We start from the raw sequence: 19632 nt of genomic DNA, 5'->3' as shown, positions 1-19632 counted from the left end.
CAAAAAATTTCAATAATTTGCAAGCACACAACTAATCGTCTCCTCTATTTTGAACTTCTACGCATCTAATTCCTCATTTGGACGATTCTCCTCTAATGACAAGAAGCTTGTAATTCAGGTGGGACAGAGAGAAAGCTCATTGATTCAATGAATCTAAAGAAAGAACGAAAAAACTGAAATGTATTTTATTTGCTTTCTTCATGATTTGAATTTTCAAGGCCATTCAAGCTTATAATTCATGTGGTGCAGAGAGAAAGCTTTATTGACTATAAATTTTTTGAAATGTACAGTTCCACACGAAAACGAATAGCGAAAAGTGACGGATTATTATCCATCCATCGACTGTAGTTATCCTCGAGCTTTTCGTGATGAAAATTCGACTCTCCGAGCTTGGAAATGGTTGTTGGGCCTGGTAGGCTCAAGTGATTGTAACAAAACATTATAAGATCTTTCCGGTTTTTGTCTAACTTGGGCTTCAGCTTGATGGCCCAATACACGGGCTTCTTGTGTGTAGATAACAGACACCAACAACCACAGCAGCAAAGAGAAGAAGAATGAATGTGAATCATGGACCACTCATGAACACAGAACCCATACATTAACCAGCCCAAAAGGGGCTGCGGCCTGTTGCAGTCAATTTTCTTAGACATGGCCGTTCGGTATTGCGTTTTAAATGGGATTGAGCAAGTTTTAAAATTTGTTTTTAATTAAAAATTATTGTTTTAGTATTTTTTCTAAAAACGTTTTGATATGTTAATATAGAAAATAATTTTTAAAAAAATACTACTTTGATACATTTCTAAATAAAAATATACTTTAAAAAATAATTGATATACACAAATATCCATTTGAAAGCAATAGATTAATATTAAAAGGTAGCCCGTAGTATACTGGGGGCCTCTTTAATTTTTTTCACCTTAGCAAAGATATTAAAATGATGCGAACATTTAAAAAAAAATTAAAAATTTAAGATTTTGATTATTGACTTGAACGAGTTTAATAAATTGACTTAATTTAATAAAATGATTAGAAAATAAGACACCGGAAATAAATAAAATAGAAAAAAAAAACAGCAATAAGTCAATGCAAAAAATAAATACTTGTTAATATTATAAAAAATATTTCCTTATAATATTTCTAAAACATTTTATTGATTTTATTTGTTAATAAAGTAAAAATTAAATTAAAATGGGACAATTGCATAAAAAAAAATGAATTTTAATTCCTATCAAATTAAATGAGGAATGAAAAAATTAAAAAGAATTGAAAAACTTGAAAAGCCCCCTGACCCAAGAAAAGTGTTTTTTTTCCCCTCTAAGGATATTGAATAATTACATTGTGGATAAAATATATAAAAATACCGATTAACCCTCTCCTTTGCTGTTTACCTTTCTACCCCTAAAACCAAGCCTTGATGGTTTGCCGATCAAGAGTAAAACAGTAATTTTACTGTGTAAAATCCAATGAATGTTTGAGCTTCTTTTTTATTATTATTATTATTTTTTTTTTAATGTGTAATCTCCCTACCAAAAATATGTGATCCTAGCTGCCCATAGAACTTGCAGTGGGGTAAGCAATATGAGGTCCATATCTCACCAAGTACACTCTCTGGATAAGAGTAGAATCCATAAAACAGAATTCCATTGGTCCTCAGTTCCCTGACTTGGCTTTACATCTCCATTGCCCATCACAGCAACCTTTGCAGCTCTTTTCTTTCCAAAGAATTCCTGTTCTTGCTAAGCTAGATCACCAAAAAGTACTAAAATCCTAACAAAAGCAAGAATCAATGGCCGCAACCATGGCAATACTCAGTGCAAGGTGCTTGAGCATCAACGCCAACAAGAATACCAACCCCATCAAGCCACCAACAAAACCCATCTACCTTCTCGCCATGGAAAACCTCCCAAAGGGTCTAACCATCTCAAAACCAGCTGATAACACAGCCCTAGCTGGAACTGCTATTGCAGGTGCTATCTTCACCGTCTTGAGCTCATGTGAGCCTGCTTTTGCTGCACAGCAAATAGCTGAAATAGCAGAAGGTGACAACCGCGGTTTAGCTCTCTTGCTGCCGCTAATACCAGCCATAGCCTGGGTGCTGTTCAACATCCTCCAACCAGCACTTAACCAAGTTAACCGAATGCGTGAGACCAGGGGGGTGATCATCGGGCTTGGACTTGGTGGGTTGGCTGCATCAGGTTTCGTGTCAACGCCAGATGCATCAGCCAGTGAGATTTCCATGATTGCTGAAGCAACAAGTGACAGCAGGGGTACGCTTCTGTTGCTTGTCGTTGCTCCTGCTATTCTTTGGGTGCTCTACAATATTCTACAGCCAGCTTTGAACCAAATCAACAGGATGAGGTCCTAGTGAGAAAAATAAACAAGTGGGATGGGTTTTGTTGGGGGTGTGATTGGCATAAATTTACCTGTAATTGCACGTTATTTTAATGAGACTTTCTTCTGTTTCAAGCATTTTTCTTCTTTTTATGTTTCCTTCATCATTCCAGTTCGTCAGTTCTGGGTTCAGTCTTAATTGTATTATACGATGATCCACGCTCCAAAAAGCGAAAAGAAAACGCAAATAACAATGCTTTCGATCCGCTCTTTCTGCTTTTATTCTTCTTTTCTTGGTTTTCGTTTCATTTGGTATCAGAGCATGATTTTATCTCTGCCTTGGTTTATAAAGTTGCTCTGTTTATCTTTGTTTATGGCCGAAAGTTTGATAAAATTTAAGTTTTGATTTCTGGATTTTGTTTTATTCGAAAGAAGATAAGAAATCATGTTGAAATAGTTTTTCTAAGCTTTATGTGATTTAAAAAAAAAAACATCCAAGGAAATCGAACTCTGCAACCGAGTACGGAGGTTGAAGACAACCAAATATGACATTTTAAAAGCGTGTACACTTTTCTATATTTAAAGGATAAACAGTCTAGCGCAGCCTGTGAACTTTTCTATTTTTAAAAGCATATTAAAATTAATAAATTTAACATGCAGACAAAGTGCAGGTAACTAATTAAAGGGAGATAATAAGTAGGAATAATTAACATTGAAATAGAAAGAACTGAATAATCATAGTAATTTAATTTTATATATCTAATTAATTATAACTGTATATTAATCAATAACATGGCGTGTTTATTTTTATTTTTGTGACTTCAAATGATAAGTACGCCATCAGCATCCTGAAAGTTCATTAATCCACAGACCAAATCCCCAAGCAAGCCAAAGTTGAGCTTGTACTGTTCATTCCATCTTCCTGGAATCTTTAAGCTGTCCCTTCTTTCGAATCGCAAGGCAGAAACTTAGCCTCCAGAAATCAACAATTGATTCTGGCAACAATTGTATCAAACCCCAGAGAAGGGAATGGGGCCAGTAAGGTGTGCAGCGAGGTTCGTAGCCTATAGCACGCAGACCTGCCCGGGCATAACCATCTGATGATGGAACCCAGAAGGAAGATCTCCTTATTGATGCCATCTTTGTTGCCACGTAAAGTGGAACCTGCATCAAGAAAACCCTAGATTGATCAAAGAAGCATAAAACAAAGAAAATCGGATGCTTAAACCAATACCTGACAGTAAGCAGAATGTTTATCATTCTACCTGAATAAGATCTGAAATTATACTTAAGATATTTATGCAAATCAAGAGACTAAAACTCAAGATGGGAGACCTGCATCTCTCTTGATAAGCACAAAAGAAAAAAAATTTATTTACAAGATGAGCGGTATAGTTAGAAAGGGTATGAGATCTACATAAGAGGTCTCAAATTTGAGTTAAGATATATATTTTTTTTATAAGAGTATGGATATTCATGGTTTTATTTATTTACCTGAACCATAAAATACATTTTCAAAGGAGTTGAGTTTCCTCAAATAAAAAAATAAAATAAAGATATAGTCAGAAAGGGCACACATATCACAGACATCAGATAGGCAAGGTACTGTAGGCTTTTCAGTATGCTTTAGTTATGATTCCTCCGCTAGAGTTGTCTGTGTTTTACAGAGCAAATAGCCATCTCATTGACGTTTCCTCACATCATCACTATCCAGCTTTAAGTCAGAAAACATGTATTCAATTAGCAGTAAGTTCTAGTATCGTCCCACATCTAAAACTCTGCCGCTTCTCTCACTAATTATACCAGCCAATTCAGACAAATGTGTAGAATCCAAGGAAGAATTCAAAAGACACACGAGAATCAAAAGAAGAAGAAGAAAGATTATGTGCATTGTTGGATAAAGAAAAATGATTAGCATGGCATATAGCACTCCCATATTATAAGTTCATCTTATGCTGATAATGATAAGTACATTAATCAGGTTTATAACACCAAGGCATTCAGCAGGGCCAACAACACACAAAGAAAAAGAAAGTAGTTAAAACCATGAAGTGCACGAAGGCATTTGTGTATCTATAATTCTGCCATGAAAAAGAAAGAAAGATGGCCTCTACCTAACAACTATGTTATAAAATATTTCAATCATGATCTTTCTTTTTAACAGAATAAAGCATCAGCTTGCATGGAAGTTGTCATAATCTAATTTTTGAGTTTTTTTTTAAAAATTAAATAATAAGATAAAAAATGGATGAATAAAAAATATTTGAGAATTGGGTTAGGACCAAACAAATTTGAAGTTTGAGGACTGAATTATAAATTTGGGGGTCAATTTGGTCAACAATTAGAGGAATGGGAAGTTTGGGGACTTAACTGAACTTGTAATTGTTTAATTAATAGAATCAGGGACCCAATTGTTAAATCCCTTATGTTCAGGGGCCAAGTTGAAAATAGCCATTCCCAGGGATACAAACGGCGCCGTTTTGAACCACTATTCATCACCTTCTCCAGACCAGGGACCGATTCAACAGGAAACCAAAACCGTTTTGGACCACATCTCCCATGAACGTCTCCTCAGCTGCCCATTATCTTCCAGAGGCCATCCTGAACAGTCCTGCAATAACAGGACTGTTATTCCTCTGTTTCTTCTCAAAGAAACAGAGGCGTTCATGCCTCACGATCGTGAGGCACGAATACATGAACAAAGGCCATCCTCTGGCTTTATAAAAGCCAGAGAAGGCCACAGAAAAGGGAAAACCAACGAACAAACAAACAGAAAAGCAGATATAGAAAAAAAAGGAAAAAAAAAAAGCAGAAAAAAAGAAGAAGAACGAAGACACTGGAAAATTACACAAGGCAAGACGCAAACAAAGGAAATCAAAGGAACTGGGGGAGCTTTTCCAGAAGAGAAAGCACTAGAGGACAGACGCAGGGGACGAAAGAATAGCAGCAACACAGGGGATAGAAGAAGGCCAGAAGAAAACCCAGGAAAAAAAGTAAGAGACAGACACGAAACGAGAAGGGAGAAGACATCGTCCCGCCAGAGCTAACCGGTCGTCACCATCGTCTTCGTCTTCACCCCGCAGCTGCACCAGGTAAGTTTGCATCTTTCCGTCTCTTTCCATTCTTTTTTTTTTGATTAACGTAGGTGTTCGGGCCAGCTTGCGGGCACCACGACTAATCCCACGACCCACTGAACATCCTGCAAACCCAGTGAACAGGTAAGACACCGCGGGGGTGACAGGCATACTCTCCAGCCCCACTCCCACTGGGACTCGAATTGAAGTTCAAAGGAAGGAGAGCTGCCCCAACAACCACTGAGCCAACAACCTGTTGATGTCTCTTTCCATTTTTAATTACATAGGCTGTGCACTTGCAGTTTTAAATCACTCCCACCGTGCTGAGCGTGCGTGAAGCTTTTCACGCGTGTTCCCTACCCAGCCGGGTCATTGGCTTAGGCAAGTGACCAGGCTAGACCAGTTGGGTCTAGTCTAGTCTGTATAAGCTGGGTCAAATCTATCTCAAATAAATAAATAAATAAATAAAAAATAAACATGCATTGATTAAAATTATTTTACCTGTTTATTTACTAACGTCAGAGTCAGGAATATCATATGTTTTTTTACTATGTAATATTTATTAACACTAGAGTTTGAAGTATCCGTAATTAAATATTCACTGACTTCAAAGTTAGGAATATTACAATCAAATTATTATAACATAAACCAATAAATTTTTGGTAATTTAAGATAAAATTAACAATACAACTTATCTCAAGCAGAATATTTAAAAGGTGATATTATTTTACTTTTTACATAACTAGTTTCACATCATAAAATCTTTATTAATTTATTAAAATTTTTAGTGATCATAATACTATATAATAATTTATTAAATTTTTTTTTTCCTGTAAATAAAATAATAATAATAATAATAATAATAATAATAATAATAATAAGAGCTAGTTCCCTTGATGATTTTTAAAGCTGCTTGATATTCCGGTTGCAACAAAAGTAATAAAACACACCATATCAAGATTTCTAATAAGCTAATTATAGTCGAAAATATGTAGTGTGTCCTCTGTTATTGAAAAACATTTGCTGGGGGTAACGGCAGACAAATCATAAATTATTTCCTAACGCTAGCTTGTAGCTTATAGCACTTGACACGTAGCTATCCCTTATCGATCAATCCATGTTTTAGGGTTCCTAATTACTTTATAAGGCGAAAAGGAGATAAAGATGGTTTTTCTTCAATGCCCTCACCAAAGAGCAGAAAACGAAGCAGAAAGAAATTTCGTCACCATTTATATTCCAGATTTCAGATGCGATCACATAAGCACATTCATTTAGACATAATCACAGATTGACCAGAACATCAACGTAAACTAAATCTATTACATACAGATGACAGATCAGGATAAGTTTTGAGAGCAGCAGAGCATTGTAGCATGGAGAAGCACAGTACCTGACACTGCACATCAATCCCACTGTTCTTGTATTCAACGTAAAGGCATCTTGAGAATTGATCGATGTACCTGATAACATTACACAGATTAAATAAATCAAAACTCATAGCAACCTGCTCCGAATCTCCACAAATTAGATCCTTGTAAATAAATCACGACGAAAAAGAAGAAGAGAGGCTTACGCTTTAGTAGCAGCATAAACAGCATAAAGAGGATCAGAAGGAATAACAATGGCAGCACCAGAACCAATATTAACAATAGCACCCTTCTTCTTCTTCAACATCCCGTGCAAAACAGCTTGGGTAACTTTGGTAGTGCCTTCCACGTTCACTTTAATCAAATTCTTCAACAACCCCTCATCAACCTCATGAAAGAACCTCGCATAAGGATAAGAAACCCCAACATTATTAATCAAGACACCAACATCCAATCCTTCAATAGTCTCCTTGATCTTCTGAACACCCTCGTCAATATCGCCACTGAAATCAACAACAACGTTCTTGATTTGAACGTTGCTGTATTTGGATTGAATAGAACCTGACACGTCTTTGAGTTTATCAGGATTCCTGCCCACCAAGACTAGATTGAGACCCTTCCGAGCCAATTGGAAAGCGAACCCCTTGCCAATACCGTCAGTGGGCCCAGTAACGAGAGCCCATGACCCGTATTTCTTGAGATTCTTGGCAGGTCTGAGGAAACTAACGTAGACCCATTTGAGAGTAGCGGAAAGGAATTTCAAAAGTGAAAGAGAACCCAAAGTGAAGAGCAGAAGAAGCCATAAAGGCTGATCTTTGAGCTGGTCAATGAAACGGAGACCCATTCTCTAGTTATGCTTTTGGATCCGAGACGTGGGATTTGATGAAGACTTGTATAATAGAATGCTATAAAGAAAGAAGGGGAGAAAGAAAGGTAGGGAAGCTTCTGTTAATGTTAACACTGCAGAATTTTTGGATTTATAAAAAGCGGAGCTAACAAGGAAAACAGGGTGCGCGTGTGCGCGCGTGAGATGAAAAATCGACTGGTGGAAGAAAAGTTAGGCGAGAACAGAGAGAAGAACGGGGGAGTTAACTACAATTTGATGGAGAAAGCGAAGGGTGGCTGAACGGAGTGTGGTGAAGTAGATGAGATGAAAACCGCCCCATTAACTACTTATGGTGACGTTTCTTCACAACATGGCTTCGTTGTGACAACTGCCGAGGGCCTTCTTGTTCAAGATTCTTGCCAAAGGCCTTGTTTAAGATTCTTGCCTCCTGTTCCTCCTCTTTTTGGTTCTTCGATGCTCGTCTGGCCGGCGCGCCTCTGTGACAATGACATGTCAATTCTGAAAACCTGGGATACAGTCTGTCATGAATAAATTTTGGGCTGTTTTTTTTTTTTTTTAACTACATTTATGGTGAATTAATCTTCCTGATCTTGAGGAAGTACCTATCATAGGTCGTCCCATTGTCGAGGAGTAAATATATTCAAGAACAACTCGGGAGATTAAAGAGAGGAAAAGCAGTCCCTTCGTATAACACAAACTATATATATATACCATGTATTCTGCCTTTGACGCACATTGAGTTATTAAATTGATATAATTTTAATTTATTCGGTTAAAAATAAAAACACATTCTGCCCCACACCTCCAAAAACACCGCGAAGTTGGAAAAGACACCTTAATTTCCCCCTCTGCTTGTGCAGAAAATTCTTCTCACCCCCTTCATTCAGTTCGATTAATTGACCCCAAAATCGATAACAGAGGTTGAATTGACTGTTAACTTGCTGATATATATGGGATTTTAGAAATAAATCTAATGATTTCTGAAAGCATGCATAATTGAAAAAGAAACATGAATAAGAGAAGTATTGAAAACAGCGTAAAAACCCCAAAACCCCATCAAGGATAGACTAGCTACAGATTTCGTCGAACTCGTTTCCTCTTCGGTGGATACCGACAGAGAGACGCCAGGCATCAAGAACGCGCTCGGGAAGCAAGCAAGCCAGCCACCATTGAAACGAGTGAGCCCAGTAGGGAGCACACCGTGCTTCGTAGCCTACTCGACCAATCGCAGCCTCGGCGTAAGCTTCTGGTGATGGTATGAACAAGGATGATTTCTGAATCGAAGCTACTCTTGCAGTCATTTTTGTTGCAACATATAGCGGTACCTGTGCAGGGAGCCTTGATTACATCAGGTATGTTCATCATGAATATTACCTTCTTCTTTTTTCGTATCCCACCGTCAATATGTGATAAAACAAATGTTCTTGATGAAGTTAAGATGAAGGTATCAGTACCCATATTAATTTAATTTTTTTACACGAGAAATAATTTAATATATATTTTTTAAAAAAACTATTACAATATCAAAACGAGTATCTTAGTAGTTGGAGTGACATTTAATTTCTTCACTCAGAAAATGTAATGTAGTTATTACACTTTATATACCTTGATTTACCAGGAAGACAAATATGGTAATAAAAAGTTATGGCGATGCACAGAGATGGAAGCTATAATACCTGACACTGTACATGAATTCCACAGCGTTTGTATTCCACGTACAAACATCTTGATAATTGGTCAATGTAACTGCAAGGACTCAGCAGCTCAAAAAACATTAGTTAGGTCATTATTTATTAATAATTGAACGGCCAATTAAATTCTAATAAATCTAATTTCTTTATCCATAAAAACATCTATCTATTTGACTAGGATTTTCATTATTAATATATTTTTTATATCATAACTGCTTAAATTAGAATATTTCTGGAATTAATTTACGACGTGACTAATTATATAGACATATTTTTTCCAATAAAAATAATTACATTGTACATTTTGAAATTAAATAATAAACTAGACATTATAAACTTGCTATAAATATAATTAATTGGTATATATAATCATACTTCATTTGATTTAAGCAAGTAAATCCACGCGAGAAGAAAATAAAAAAAATACCAAGGATATTGGAAACCCATTTGATTTAAACACAAAGTTTGACAAGGCAGATATAATTACTTGGTATATATAATCATATTTCATTTGATTTGAGCAAGTAAATCCACGTGAGGAAAAAATAAAAAAATACCAAGGATATTGGAAACCCATTTGATTTTAAACACAAAGTTTAATTCTTTCTATTCTGTCTTGTAAAACCTTGTGTTTAAAAGAAAAAGGGATTAATTATCGATGCTTATGGCATGTATGCTCACGCTTTAGTAGCAGCGTAGATTGTGAAGAGAGGATGTGAGGGCATGGCACTAGCAGCTCCAGAGCCGATATTAATAATGGCACCTCTTTTCCTCTCGATCATCCCTGCCAAAACTGCTTGAGTAACCCTACTCGAGCCCACCAGATTTACTCGAACAATATCCATCCAAACTTTCTCATCAACCTCGTGGAAGAAACTGGCTGCAGGGTACGTGATTCCCAAGTTATTTATCAGCAAACCAACATCTAGCCCCTCCGTGGCCTTCTCTATTATCGACCGGACACCGGCTGAGGCTTCGCTTGAAAAATCAAACACCACAGTCTTGATCTTGGTGCCTGGATGCTCTGCTTGGATTTCCCTCGAGACTGTTTCGAGCTTGGTGGGGTTTCTACCGACTAATATTAGGTTTAGATCCCTTTGAGCTAGCCGGTGAGCAAAGGCTTTGCCAATGCCGTCTGTGGCTCCGGTGATCAGAGCCCACGAGCCATAGTCTCTGAGATTCTTTTTTGGTCTGAGAAACGTTGCATACACCCACTTGAGAAGAGAGGTTGAGGTTTTGAGGAAGGAGAGGAGGCCAAGTGAAGAGACAAGAACAAGCCACATGGGCTGGGATAGGAGGTGGTTGATGCATGCTGAGACCATTTTTTTTTTTTTTTTTTTTACTTTTCAAGAACTCGTGACGAGAGAGTGTGCATGTCTATATATTTCCTAAGAATTTAAAGACTTACGAGGATTTTTGGCTGGTCCCTGGTATTGAAAGTGATGTATGAATTAGTGATGAACATTTAGGAATTAGGACTCGGTTTGTTTGTCTGAAATATTTTCCAAAGACACTTTCCTAACTTTATCATGTTTGGTTTTGTTAATTACTTGTTAGAATAAAAATAGAATAAAAAAATCCTAAAAATATTGATACTTGTTAGAATTTGGTGATTATTTGAGTATTATTAATATAGTAGGACCGGTAGAAGTGCTTGAAACTCCAAGGACTTGGTTTAGGAAGTACACTCTCTTTTTTATTTTTTGGTTCCAATTTTTAAGGTTAGTAATTAAGATGAGTTATTAAGCTTAATTATTTCGAATAAGATGATGCGCGTGTATAGTCATAATATTTGTTTTTGAGAAGACATCTCCTTTAAAATTGTCATGCTATACAAGTGACAAAACAAAGATTCTCGTCTCCTATGTAATAATCATATATATATATATATATATATATATATATATATATATATATATATATATATATATATAATAACATTATTAGAATTTATGAAACTGACATTAAAAGATATGTCCGTACAATGTTTAGAGAAGGAAGTTAACCTTCATTGATACGTGATGGATCTAAATAAAAAAAAAAAAAAAATCCTCAAATAGGTTAAAAAAATTAACCCCATTGGCTCATGCATCTTTAAGTTTAATTATCCAATCCGTATTATTTTAAGTAGAATATAATCTAAAATATCATAAAGATAAAATTATATTTTAATATTTTCTTTTCATAAAAGAATAAAATTCATGAATTATAAATATATTATAAATTCTTCAAGTAAAAGGTTTATAATCTTTTCATTCTTGATATTTTTAGCATATATATGTTTTCAGAGTTTATCTCTCTAAAATATTATTGAATTTTCTTTTCTTATAAAATTACTGATTTTATCATCGAAAAATCTTCACATATATCAAATGACACCTTATACATATACTATTATATCTATCGGTCAACAAGCTTCCAAGGCACCACCTACTACTATATATTATATCTACCAGTCATTTTGATTTACCAGATATCATTTACTATCAGTTATCAGTTCTCTGGATTTTTAATATTTAATCTCCACACATATTTTTACTTGAAAGAATGGATCAGATTATTATTTGGGGGAGTTTGCAAAATTAGGCTGGATTCAAAGTTGTTAAAAATATTGTAAATTTGGATTGTAAAATTAAAAATATTTTTTTAATTAATTATATATTGATAATTACAGTCAAGAAATTAAATTAAATTAAAATCTAATAAAGTAAGTTAATAATATTATAATCAATGAATGATTTAAATAAATCAAGAGAGAGATATATAATATAAATCAATAAATTAATGATATGAAGAAATAAAAAATTTCAAAACAAAACTTCTCAATATAATAACTTGGTTGTTCCCATCACAATAAGTTCTAATGGACCCCTTTTTCGGTTGCAAGCTAATAAGTTTAAACTAGTAATTAACTAACATAAATTCAATAATGAAATAAACCCCTAAACAATGTCTTATACTCTAGAAAAAATTCAAATTAAAAATAATTATTCAAAAAAAAAAATAAAATAATAAAAAGTCTTCATATTAAAAATAATTATTGCATGTAGCCTGAATTTTCAATTTTTGTATATTTTTGGCAGATTTGAGTCCTGATTTCAAACATGTTCTCTCTCGTCTAGATGAATTACAAAGCATACATTATATAGTTGGAAAATTTTAGATGTTTAGTTTCTATCCTAACTTTAATCACAATAAAATTCCATTAGCAGCTTCAAATATGTCCCAAATAATACATGAAAGTTTCGTTTAATATATTTGATAAGATTCATCTACTAACTTTAACCTTTTGAAATATTATATTCTTGAACTTCATTTTACCTGAAAATTTAATTAGATTGCCCTCGTTTGGTGCCAGTTGATGGTGCCAAGTGAGCTCCAATCTGATAGGCCAAAAAGATCTGAAAGAATCCCTAAGAAGAATCCCAAGTTTTTAGCTTGAAGTGAAGACCAAGTATCAGCTTTTATATTTCTTTTTATTACTGTTGTTTTGTATTGTTTACTCATTCAAAAGTTATTACGTATTTCCTTTAAAATAAGGCTAGTTAGTTCCTGAAATTAAGGCTGATTTCTTAAGCTAAAACTCTATTTATTAAAATGTTAGCATGAAATAAATATACAGAGAAATTCTTGAAACAATTGTGGTTTAGCTTTCACCCTGAAAAAGTCACATTAGGCTAATATTGTATCTCCTGTTGATTGGACCTATCACAATCTACATCTATTTCTATGGGCAACGTGCAATAATCTAATCCTGCAACTACCAATTAATGTGCATGTGGCCACACCAGAAAGCGTGAATGATTCCTAGCCTAACGTAGAAATCGTCCCGGTTATCATTACAGAACCTATAGTCACGTATTCCTCTCCTCTCCTCTCCTCTGATGAAGAAACCACTGATCGATCACTGTCACTCCCTAGAAGTAATTCCTTTATTGGCTTTAGGCTACCTAAATCCGTCACCAAATCCAGCCCCACTGTCTTGAATCTTTGATCCACATTCTCAGGCCACACCGATTCAGAGAGGCAAAGGGTTTCCTAGGAAACCTGAAGGTTCACTCGTGTTTGACGCAGCTCCACATTCTCTGTGGAATCTCTCGACAGCTAATAATCATTATTGCGGCGGTAGCCGGTAGGTGTCTAATTGAAGAGGTAGCTGAATGTAACGTCTCGGTCGAATATTCACTTGTCAAAGTTGACGAATCATGAACGTAGACATTGAAGAGGGAGTGTGTCGAGACGATATCATAAATTTAGAAGACTCGGATGGGCGAGAACCACAGTAAACAAATAAAGAGGAAGGGGAAAGGTCATGAGCTATATATCTTGCTTCCATGATGTCACTGTTCAAATCTGATGCAAGTTCGGGCTTGAGCTGGCCCAAGTAATGCATTCTGACCTAATACAGCCTTGAACGCTACAGTTAGAAGTATGATCCTTGCAATATGTGATGGATTCCTAATAATCTGTACAACTCGAGTGCATAAATTGATTTCCCACCTCAATATTAGCTCACCTACCCTAGTTGTCTTCTAGTGGGCATATGGGGATTCCGATCCATTTGCAGACCATTGATCATGGACCACTCAGTATAATGCATCCTGGAACATGTGCGAAGTGCACCAGTTTAAGCACTTTGTGTTCTTCGATCATTGTGTGTCCAAGTCACGATTATCACAGCCAAAGCCCTTTAAAACATTTTCTTGGTGGAATGGATCATCAGCACCACGCACTGAACTCAATCGAGGAGAGAAGTTCCAACCTGCCATCGATTCCTGCTCATGGCCATTGAATCTCATATTGGCCTCTTTGAACTTGATGAAATACATGGATGACCAGTAATCCTTTGCCAAGTTCTTCAAGAAATTAGAAAGAAAAAACAGTATACTTCAGATATGCTTCGATAGTGATAAATATAAATCACATCTGTAGAAACAACAGTAAGCCACCTACCGTCTTCATCAGCTGCATCAGTTCATTTAGTGCATTATTAAACAAATCAGGGTGTGCCAAATTGGTGGTGGTCAGTATTTCTTGTCGTGTTCGATAAGATATGTTCACCTCCATTGATGCACCTGTATAATACCAGAATCAGGAAACCTATCAGATAACAGCACGCTCTGCATGCTTATGTGCACCACAAAGCCAATAAGCTTAGCAGAAATAGATTTTCCATTGGAGCAAAAATCTTTAAGGCAATTCAAGTACAAAATTTTAGCATGGCTATCCAGGTTTTCCTTACCACAGTAGACTGATTAAATAACAGGGAAGTTTTATCTTGATATTCCTTGGACTAAAATAAGGTTAACTGTACAATATTCCTGAAAATATTAATAGAGGCTAGGTGGCCATCACCTCTCCTGATGAATGGATCAGACTGATCACTGATGAGCTGGAAACTGTGTTTTATTTGCAATTGTAATCTGAATGTTATTTCTTTGTTCATCTCCAGATTAGATTTTGATTTTTCTCAACAGTTTTTGGTGGATTCCAAAGGAACACCATCTCTCAAAATCCCAGTTGATTTTTTGCTTCTCTAGCCGAGCTGTTCCCTTGCCACTACTCCTAAGAATTATTTCCTTTCCTTTTCATTTTATTTTTTCTTTTTTACAAAAAAACCTAGGGTACATCATCGTGACACCAACTTTTTTTTATTAAAAAGACCACATATACTGGAACATCGGGTTACAATGTGGACTCTCATCTGTAATTGGGATTTTCTAGTTTCTGATTTGCAAATAAGGGAAATGTGCACTGATATGTGGATTGTTACTAGCAAAGGAGCACATACCGACATTGGATTCCCAGTTTTATTTATATGCAAGGATGTATAAACATGTCTAGAGCCAGCAAGCAGCATGTAAAAACCATTTTTCATTTATTTGACTTCCTCAGCTGCCCAATCAACAAAATTGGTTGAAATCATTGGCACCTCTAAACTAAGATATCCAAGAAGAGGCCATATCACCAAGTTGTTTTTGTTGGTGAAGATTGAGCGGAAATAATTAAGTTCCTGAATGCATGCAAATGAATGTAATAGATGAAACTTAGCACAAATTTCCTATATGCACCACAAACCTGCAACAATATACTTGTCAATAATATGTCTTGCCATGTAGATCCTTCTTACTGGGTCATCTACAGGAATTTTATCATGTTCATGCACTTCATTATAGAAATGCACGCTCTCCCCCGCCAAGCAGCTGCAGTTAAGATGAAAAGTAAAAATATACAAAGTAAATTTTCAACTCGAGATTTTTTTTTTTTTGCCAAAATAAATTCTTTTTTTCTTCAAATTGCTTCAATAGTTGCAGAAAAACATTATTAGGGATGCAAAAGCTTTTGGGAATCAGAAATTTAAGTTAGCTCAAGAAATATTATGAAGCTTCTGGGAATTGAGAATTTAAGTTTGCACATGAAACAATCTCAGAAACTAAATGTTCTTGTTATAAATCTCTACATCTAAATCATTTCCCCAGAAAAAGGTTTCACTAATTGATTAGGAATCACAAAATACCTGTCAGCAAATGCCATAAAAGACTGGCGGAATCTTTTGTTGAGAAGAAGCTTGTCGAGTGGTTCGTTAGGATCTATGACCGGAACAGAATCTATTTGCAATAGCAGTCCACTATCAGGTATACCCAGAGCTTGACCCATTGTTTGAAATTCTAAAGGTTCTCTTTTCCTCAAGCTAATTTGTGAGAGCAAGGGCTGTGAACTTGATATAGAGAAGAAAACCAGAACCAGTACGCTTGCCTGTGGAGCATACCTGAGGAATGTTAGCAATACACATAAGCAGAAAACTAACTAGTTGAATCAAATCAACCAGTGATGCCACCAGTAAGTAGAAATAGAGAAAGATCCAGACAACAGAAACATACTGTTATCAAAAGCAAAATTCTGGAGGCAACTTGGAGCCACCAGATGTCATCACGAATTTCATTTGAAATATAAGCAGCAAACCATATCCCTGTAAGTAGAAAAGAGTAGAAATTAAAAGGAAAGACCATGGAGAGAGGTCAAACTGATCATCCATATACTGCTTTGACAAGCAGCTTACAATTAGTTGGTAATTTGACCAATATCTCAATGTCTTATTACCCTTTGGATGAATTGTTCAAGCAATTACTCAATCATTATCATATATGAATAACATATCAACTACTCAATTTTCAATTCTGGTTGAATTTTAGTGTGGTCCTTTCATCCAGTATCTATTTATTTTTGTTAACATTACATTAAAGCCCTGTATAATCCATTCCAGATTTTATGTACTTCTTGCAGACCTAGACCTTCAACAGTAGCAGTCCCATAAAAGAAACCAACGAATTTGTAACTGCTTTTCAGTCCCATGACTAAGCCAAGCAGACAACCCAAAAACATGCAGGTCCTACACATTAATCTTGAATTAGATTCAGGCCACTATCACATGGACCATAACAAGGAATCTAAGTGCAACTGTAGAGTTTTATATTGTTGCATCTACAAGACACAATAGATCATGAGATTTGAACAAAAGAGCTTTTTAAACAAATAGATTCTGACACCATGTTGGTTTTAATAAATTGCTCTAGAAAGTTTATGACCCTTGGTAAAGAGCCAGTGATACCTATGAGAGCTAACACAAGCAAACTTGAAAATGTAACTTTTGGGGTGTACAATGGCCTTCCCAAGGAAGCAAGACAAAGCTAAATGAGCTTATGGTATATCAACCCATGAAATACCATAGGTGGATTTGGTTCCTTGGAAAACAGATAAAACATAAAGATCATGACCAAGCTTAATCATGTCAAAAATATTGTCCATCATCAAATGACTTTTCATTTCCACCAGGCGATTGGTTCTCGGATTATGGGACTTCTTGCCTTATGCAGGGAGAAATGCAAGTTTGTAGAAAAAGAAATCCCAATTACAGTGCACTACATAGACCTAAGAGTCTCAGACAAAAGTCTTACCAATAGATAAAGACGAAACAAGTATCCCCTGCCATAAGTCTTTGAGTTCATTAAACCTGAACTCTATATGCCGAATTGCCCATGTGAATCCAACCAGAGCAGCAACATATATTGTGTGAAGGCACACGACTGGAATGGTCCAATGAGTCCCCAGGTGGCACCGATTATTCAAAGGTCTCTTCACATGGACGACTACAAATAACAAGACAGCCTTCTTGTAAGAAAAAAGAAATTGCAGCAGAGGGTATACAGTAGAACAATCAATGACCTCATTTGGAAATATACTGCTCTTAGAGGGAAAACAAATGCCACTTAAATCTCTTTGCAGTAAGTTGAACCTGACAAATAGGACTTTCAAATATGTAATATGATCGATGTTCAAGGAACACTTACATGCAGCTCCGGCAACCCATGGCAAGAGAATCAGAGGAAGAAAAAAATAAGATCTAATTGGTGGTAATTGCCTCCTGCAATATCAATACCAAATAATTATAGAATAGGGAAAACAACTAAAGGCCACAGGGATTAAGAAATATAATCTGAAAAATGAAACAAGTCCACTGTCCCACTTAAAAGAACAGTGCCACCAATAATGCTATAAGGACAGTGGAAATCTGCAGATTATAAGAGAGTGAACTAGTTGCCAAATGGTTAGATCAATTAGGTGTAGCTAGATGGCTATCGATGGATGGTTCACAAAGTCCACCGCTCCAATTTCAATTAGTACATTTGCATTTTGGACTTACTTGACAAATATATGATGCAGTTGGAAAGCTTGGGCTATTCGGCAACTCAGTAGCAAACCAAATCCAAGAGGACCTTCAATCCAAACTGAAAGCAGAAGATATTTCAGAGAATCTTGTTTGTATTAAGAAATATGCGTTCACTCAAAAAAGCAGATGTGAATGACAAAGTGAGGAAACAGCATGACTGTTGTTAATAGAATCAAAAGAAGGGGGCAACCTGCCCAAACATAGCAAGACTGCCACCAGTGACTCTTTTCAAATTTCAGGAAATTGATAGACATCTGCGTAAAAAGAGAAAAACAGCTTAATATGGGTTGCAATGCAAAAATGCCCATAAAACAGACTTCACTAATGAAAGCACTGAAAACATAAAAGAAACATATGAAAATCTGTAGCCTACCACAATTGATAACAAAAGGTTAAAGCTGCCAAACACTTGAATAACTGGAATCCAGAAGCCACTACCATTAGTACGAGGGATCTTGTGGATCAAAAAGGGAAAAAGTAACCTTGAAAGAAGCCTGAAAATAATTATGAAGGGGGGAAAAAAACTCAGTAAAGGAGAACAAAACCATTATCATGACCCACAACATTCTTGACGTTAATCTGGCACGGTTGATCATGTCTCTAATCACCCGGTAGAAACCATACTGTTAGTGATGAAGTACTCCCTCATTAATCGTATTGATTCACTAATTACCAATCAGTAATAATACTCTATGTAATCTCTAATTGATTCAAAGTGGCAACTGGGGAGATAAGGTAAAATCCTGGCATCCTTCCTGTTATCAAACTCTATTTCATTGAGGCAAAGCACCAAACAGGCGAGAATCACAAAAAAGAAGACCCCATATTCAAGAAAACAGACAAGAGACAAAATTATCAATTTTTGTAAATAATTTCTAGTACAATGATAACAAAATTATACCGTCCAAAACCATATCAAATAATAATGAATACAGAAGGAAGAATCAATTAATATATAGAGAATATAAAGAAAGAAAGAAGAAAGAAAGGAGGAGAAGGTGTAGCGGGTACTAACAAGAAGAAGGCGAGGATGGCTATGGAAATAGCTATGTAATCGGAGGGGCAACCTCCTTGCACAGCACAGCTTCGACTCCCATTAACTTCTTCTTTCATCATTTGCTTTTGTTTTTTCAGATTCAATTACACAGACAGACAAATCTCAATCTTTCTTAGGATTTTAGGAGTAAACCTTTTTACTTGCTGTCCTGTTTTTGACTCGTCGACCTTAAAACGTTCAAAAGGCCGCTGTTTTAGTTTGACCTTTTTTAAAATTAATATACTACAAAAATTCTCCATTTCTCACGTCTTGGTTTGAAGCTTTCATAGCTCCTTTACTCTTAATTTTGTATTAACTTGCTTTCTCATTTTTATTTGTACTCAATCTTCTATTTATTTTTAAATTTATCTTTACTTAGTTCTTGTTTTTTTAATGAATGGTAAGGTTGTTCATTGTTAATAAATCTTATTTTTATTAGTTTCTCATTATAGAAAGTATAAATATAAAAGAAGAAAAATATATTTAATTAAAAAAATATGAAAAAAAATTAATATTAATTTATTTTCAAATAAAAAAAATACTTTTAAAAAACTATAG

General features: G+C 35.5%; 4 protein-coding genes across 6 annotated transcripts; 1 reads left to right on the top strand and 3 right to left on the bottom strand.

The window, feature by feature from the left end:
* Nucleotides 1-1786: 1786 nt before the first annotated feature.
* LOC118053748 (photosystem II reaction center proteins PsbY, chloroplastic) lies at nucleotides 1787-2469 on the top strand. The gene has a single exon (XM_035065100.2). It carries the CDS (start codon nucleotides 1787-1789, stop codon nucleotides 2363-2365), a length of 579 nt encoding a protein of 192 aa, XP_034920991.1. The 3' UTR covers nucleotides 2366-2469.
* Nucleotides 2470-3059: 590 nt separating this feature from the next.
* On the bottom strand, nucleotides 3060-8121 carry LOC118053739 (very-long-chain 3-oxoacyl-CoA reductase 1). Its single transcript, XM_035065087.2, has 3 exons — nucleotides 6979-8121; nucleotides 6796-6865; nucleotides 3060-3495 (listed from the first exon to the last, which is right to left on the bottom strand). Exons 1-3 carry the CDS (start codon nucleotides 7614-7616, stop codon nucleotides 3241-3243), a joined length of 963 nt encoding a protein of 320 aa, XP_034920978.1. The 5' UTR covers nucleotides 7617-8121; the 3' UTR covers nucleotides 3060-3240.
* Nucleotides 8122-8458: 337 nt separating this feature from the next.
* LOC118053731 (very-long-chain 3-oxoacyl-CoA reductase-like protein At1g24470) lies at nucleotides 8459-10798 on the bottom strand. Of its 2 annotated transcripts, none has more exons than XM_073411144.1 (3): nucleotides 9992-10798; nucleotides 9296-9365; nucleotides 8459-8957 (listed from the first exon to the last, which is right to left on the bottom strand). In XM_073411144.1, the coding sequence occupies exons 1-3, from the start codon at nucleotides 10630-10632 to the stop codon at nucleotides 8751-8753; spliced, it is 918 nt and encodes a 305-aa protein (XP_073267245.1). In that variant the 5' UTR covers nucleotides 10633-10798; the 3' UTR covers nucleotides 8459-8750. The 2 variants fall into 2 exon arrangements, with proteins under 2 accessions (XP_073267245.1, XP_034920967.1); XM_035065076.2 differs by having other exon boundaries at nucleotides 8459-8944.
* A 2809-nt stretch (nucleotides 10799-13607) lies between these two features.
* On the bottom strand, nucleotides 13608-19482 carry LOC118053713 (regulator of G-protein signaling 1). Of its 2 annotated transcripts, XM_035065046.2 has the most exons (11): nucleotides 19054-19482; nucleotides 18412-18532; nucleotides 18229-18292; nucleotides 18012-18096; nucleotides 17659-17732; nucleotides 17266-17457; nucleotides 16192-16280; nucleotides 15828-16066; nucleotides 15389-15513; nucleotides 14264-14385; nucleotides 13608-14166 (listed from the first exon to the last, which is right to left on the bottom strand). In XM_035065046.2, exons 1-11 carry the CDS (start codon nucleotides 19152-19154, stop codon nucleotides 13960-13962), a joined length of 1419 nt encoding a protein of 472 aa, XP_034920937.1. In that variant the 5' UTR covers nucleotides 19155-19482; the 3' UTR covers nucleotides 13608-13959. The 2 variants fall into 2 exon arrangements, with proteins under 2 accessions (XP_034920937.1, XP_034920955.1); XM_035065064.2 differs by lacking the exon at nucleotides 18412-18532 and having other exon boundaries at nucleotides 19054-19480.
* Nucleotides 19483-19632: the final 150 nt, after the last annotated feature.

The sequence above is a fragment of the Populus alba genome, chromosome 8 (genome assembly GCF_005239225.2).
Source record: "Populus alba chromosome 8, ASM523922v2, whole genome shotgun sequence".
Lineage (NCBI taxonomy): Eukaryota > Viridiplantae > Streptophyta > Magnoliopsida > Malpighiales > Salicaceae > Populus > Populus alba.
The sequence above is the reverse complement of the archived record's forward strand: the minus strand, read 5'-3'. Positions and strand labels throughout refer to the sequence as shown.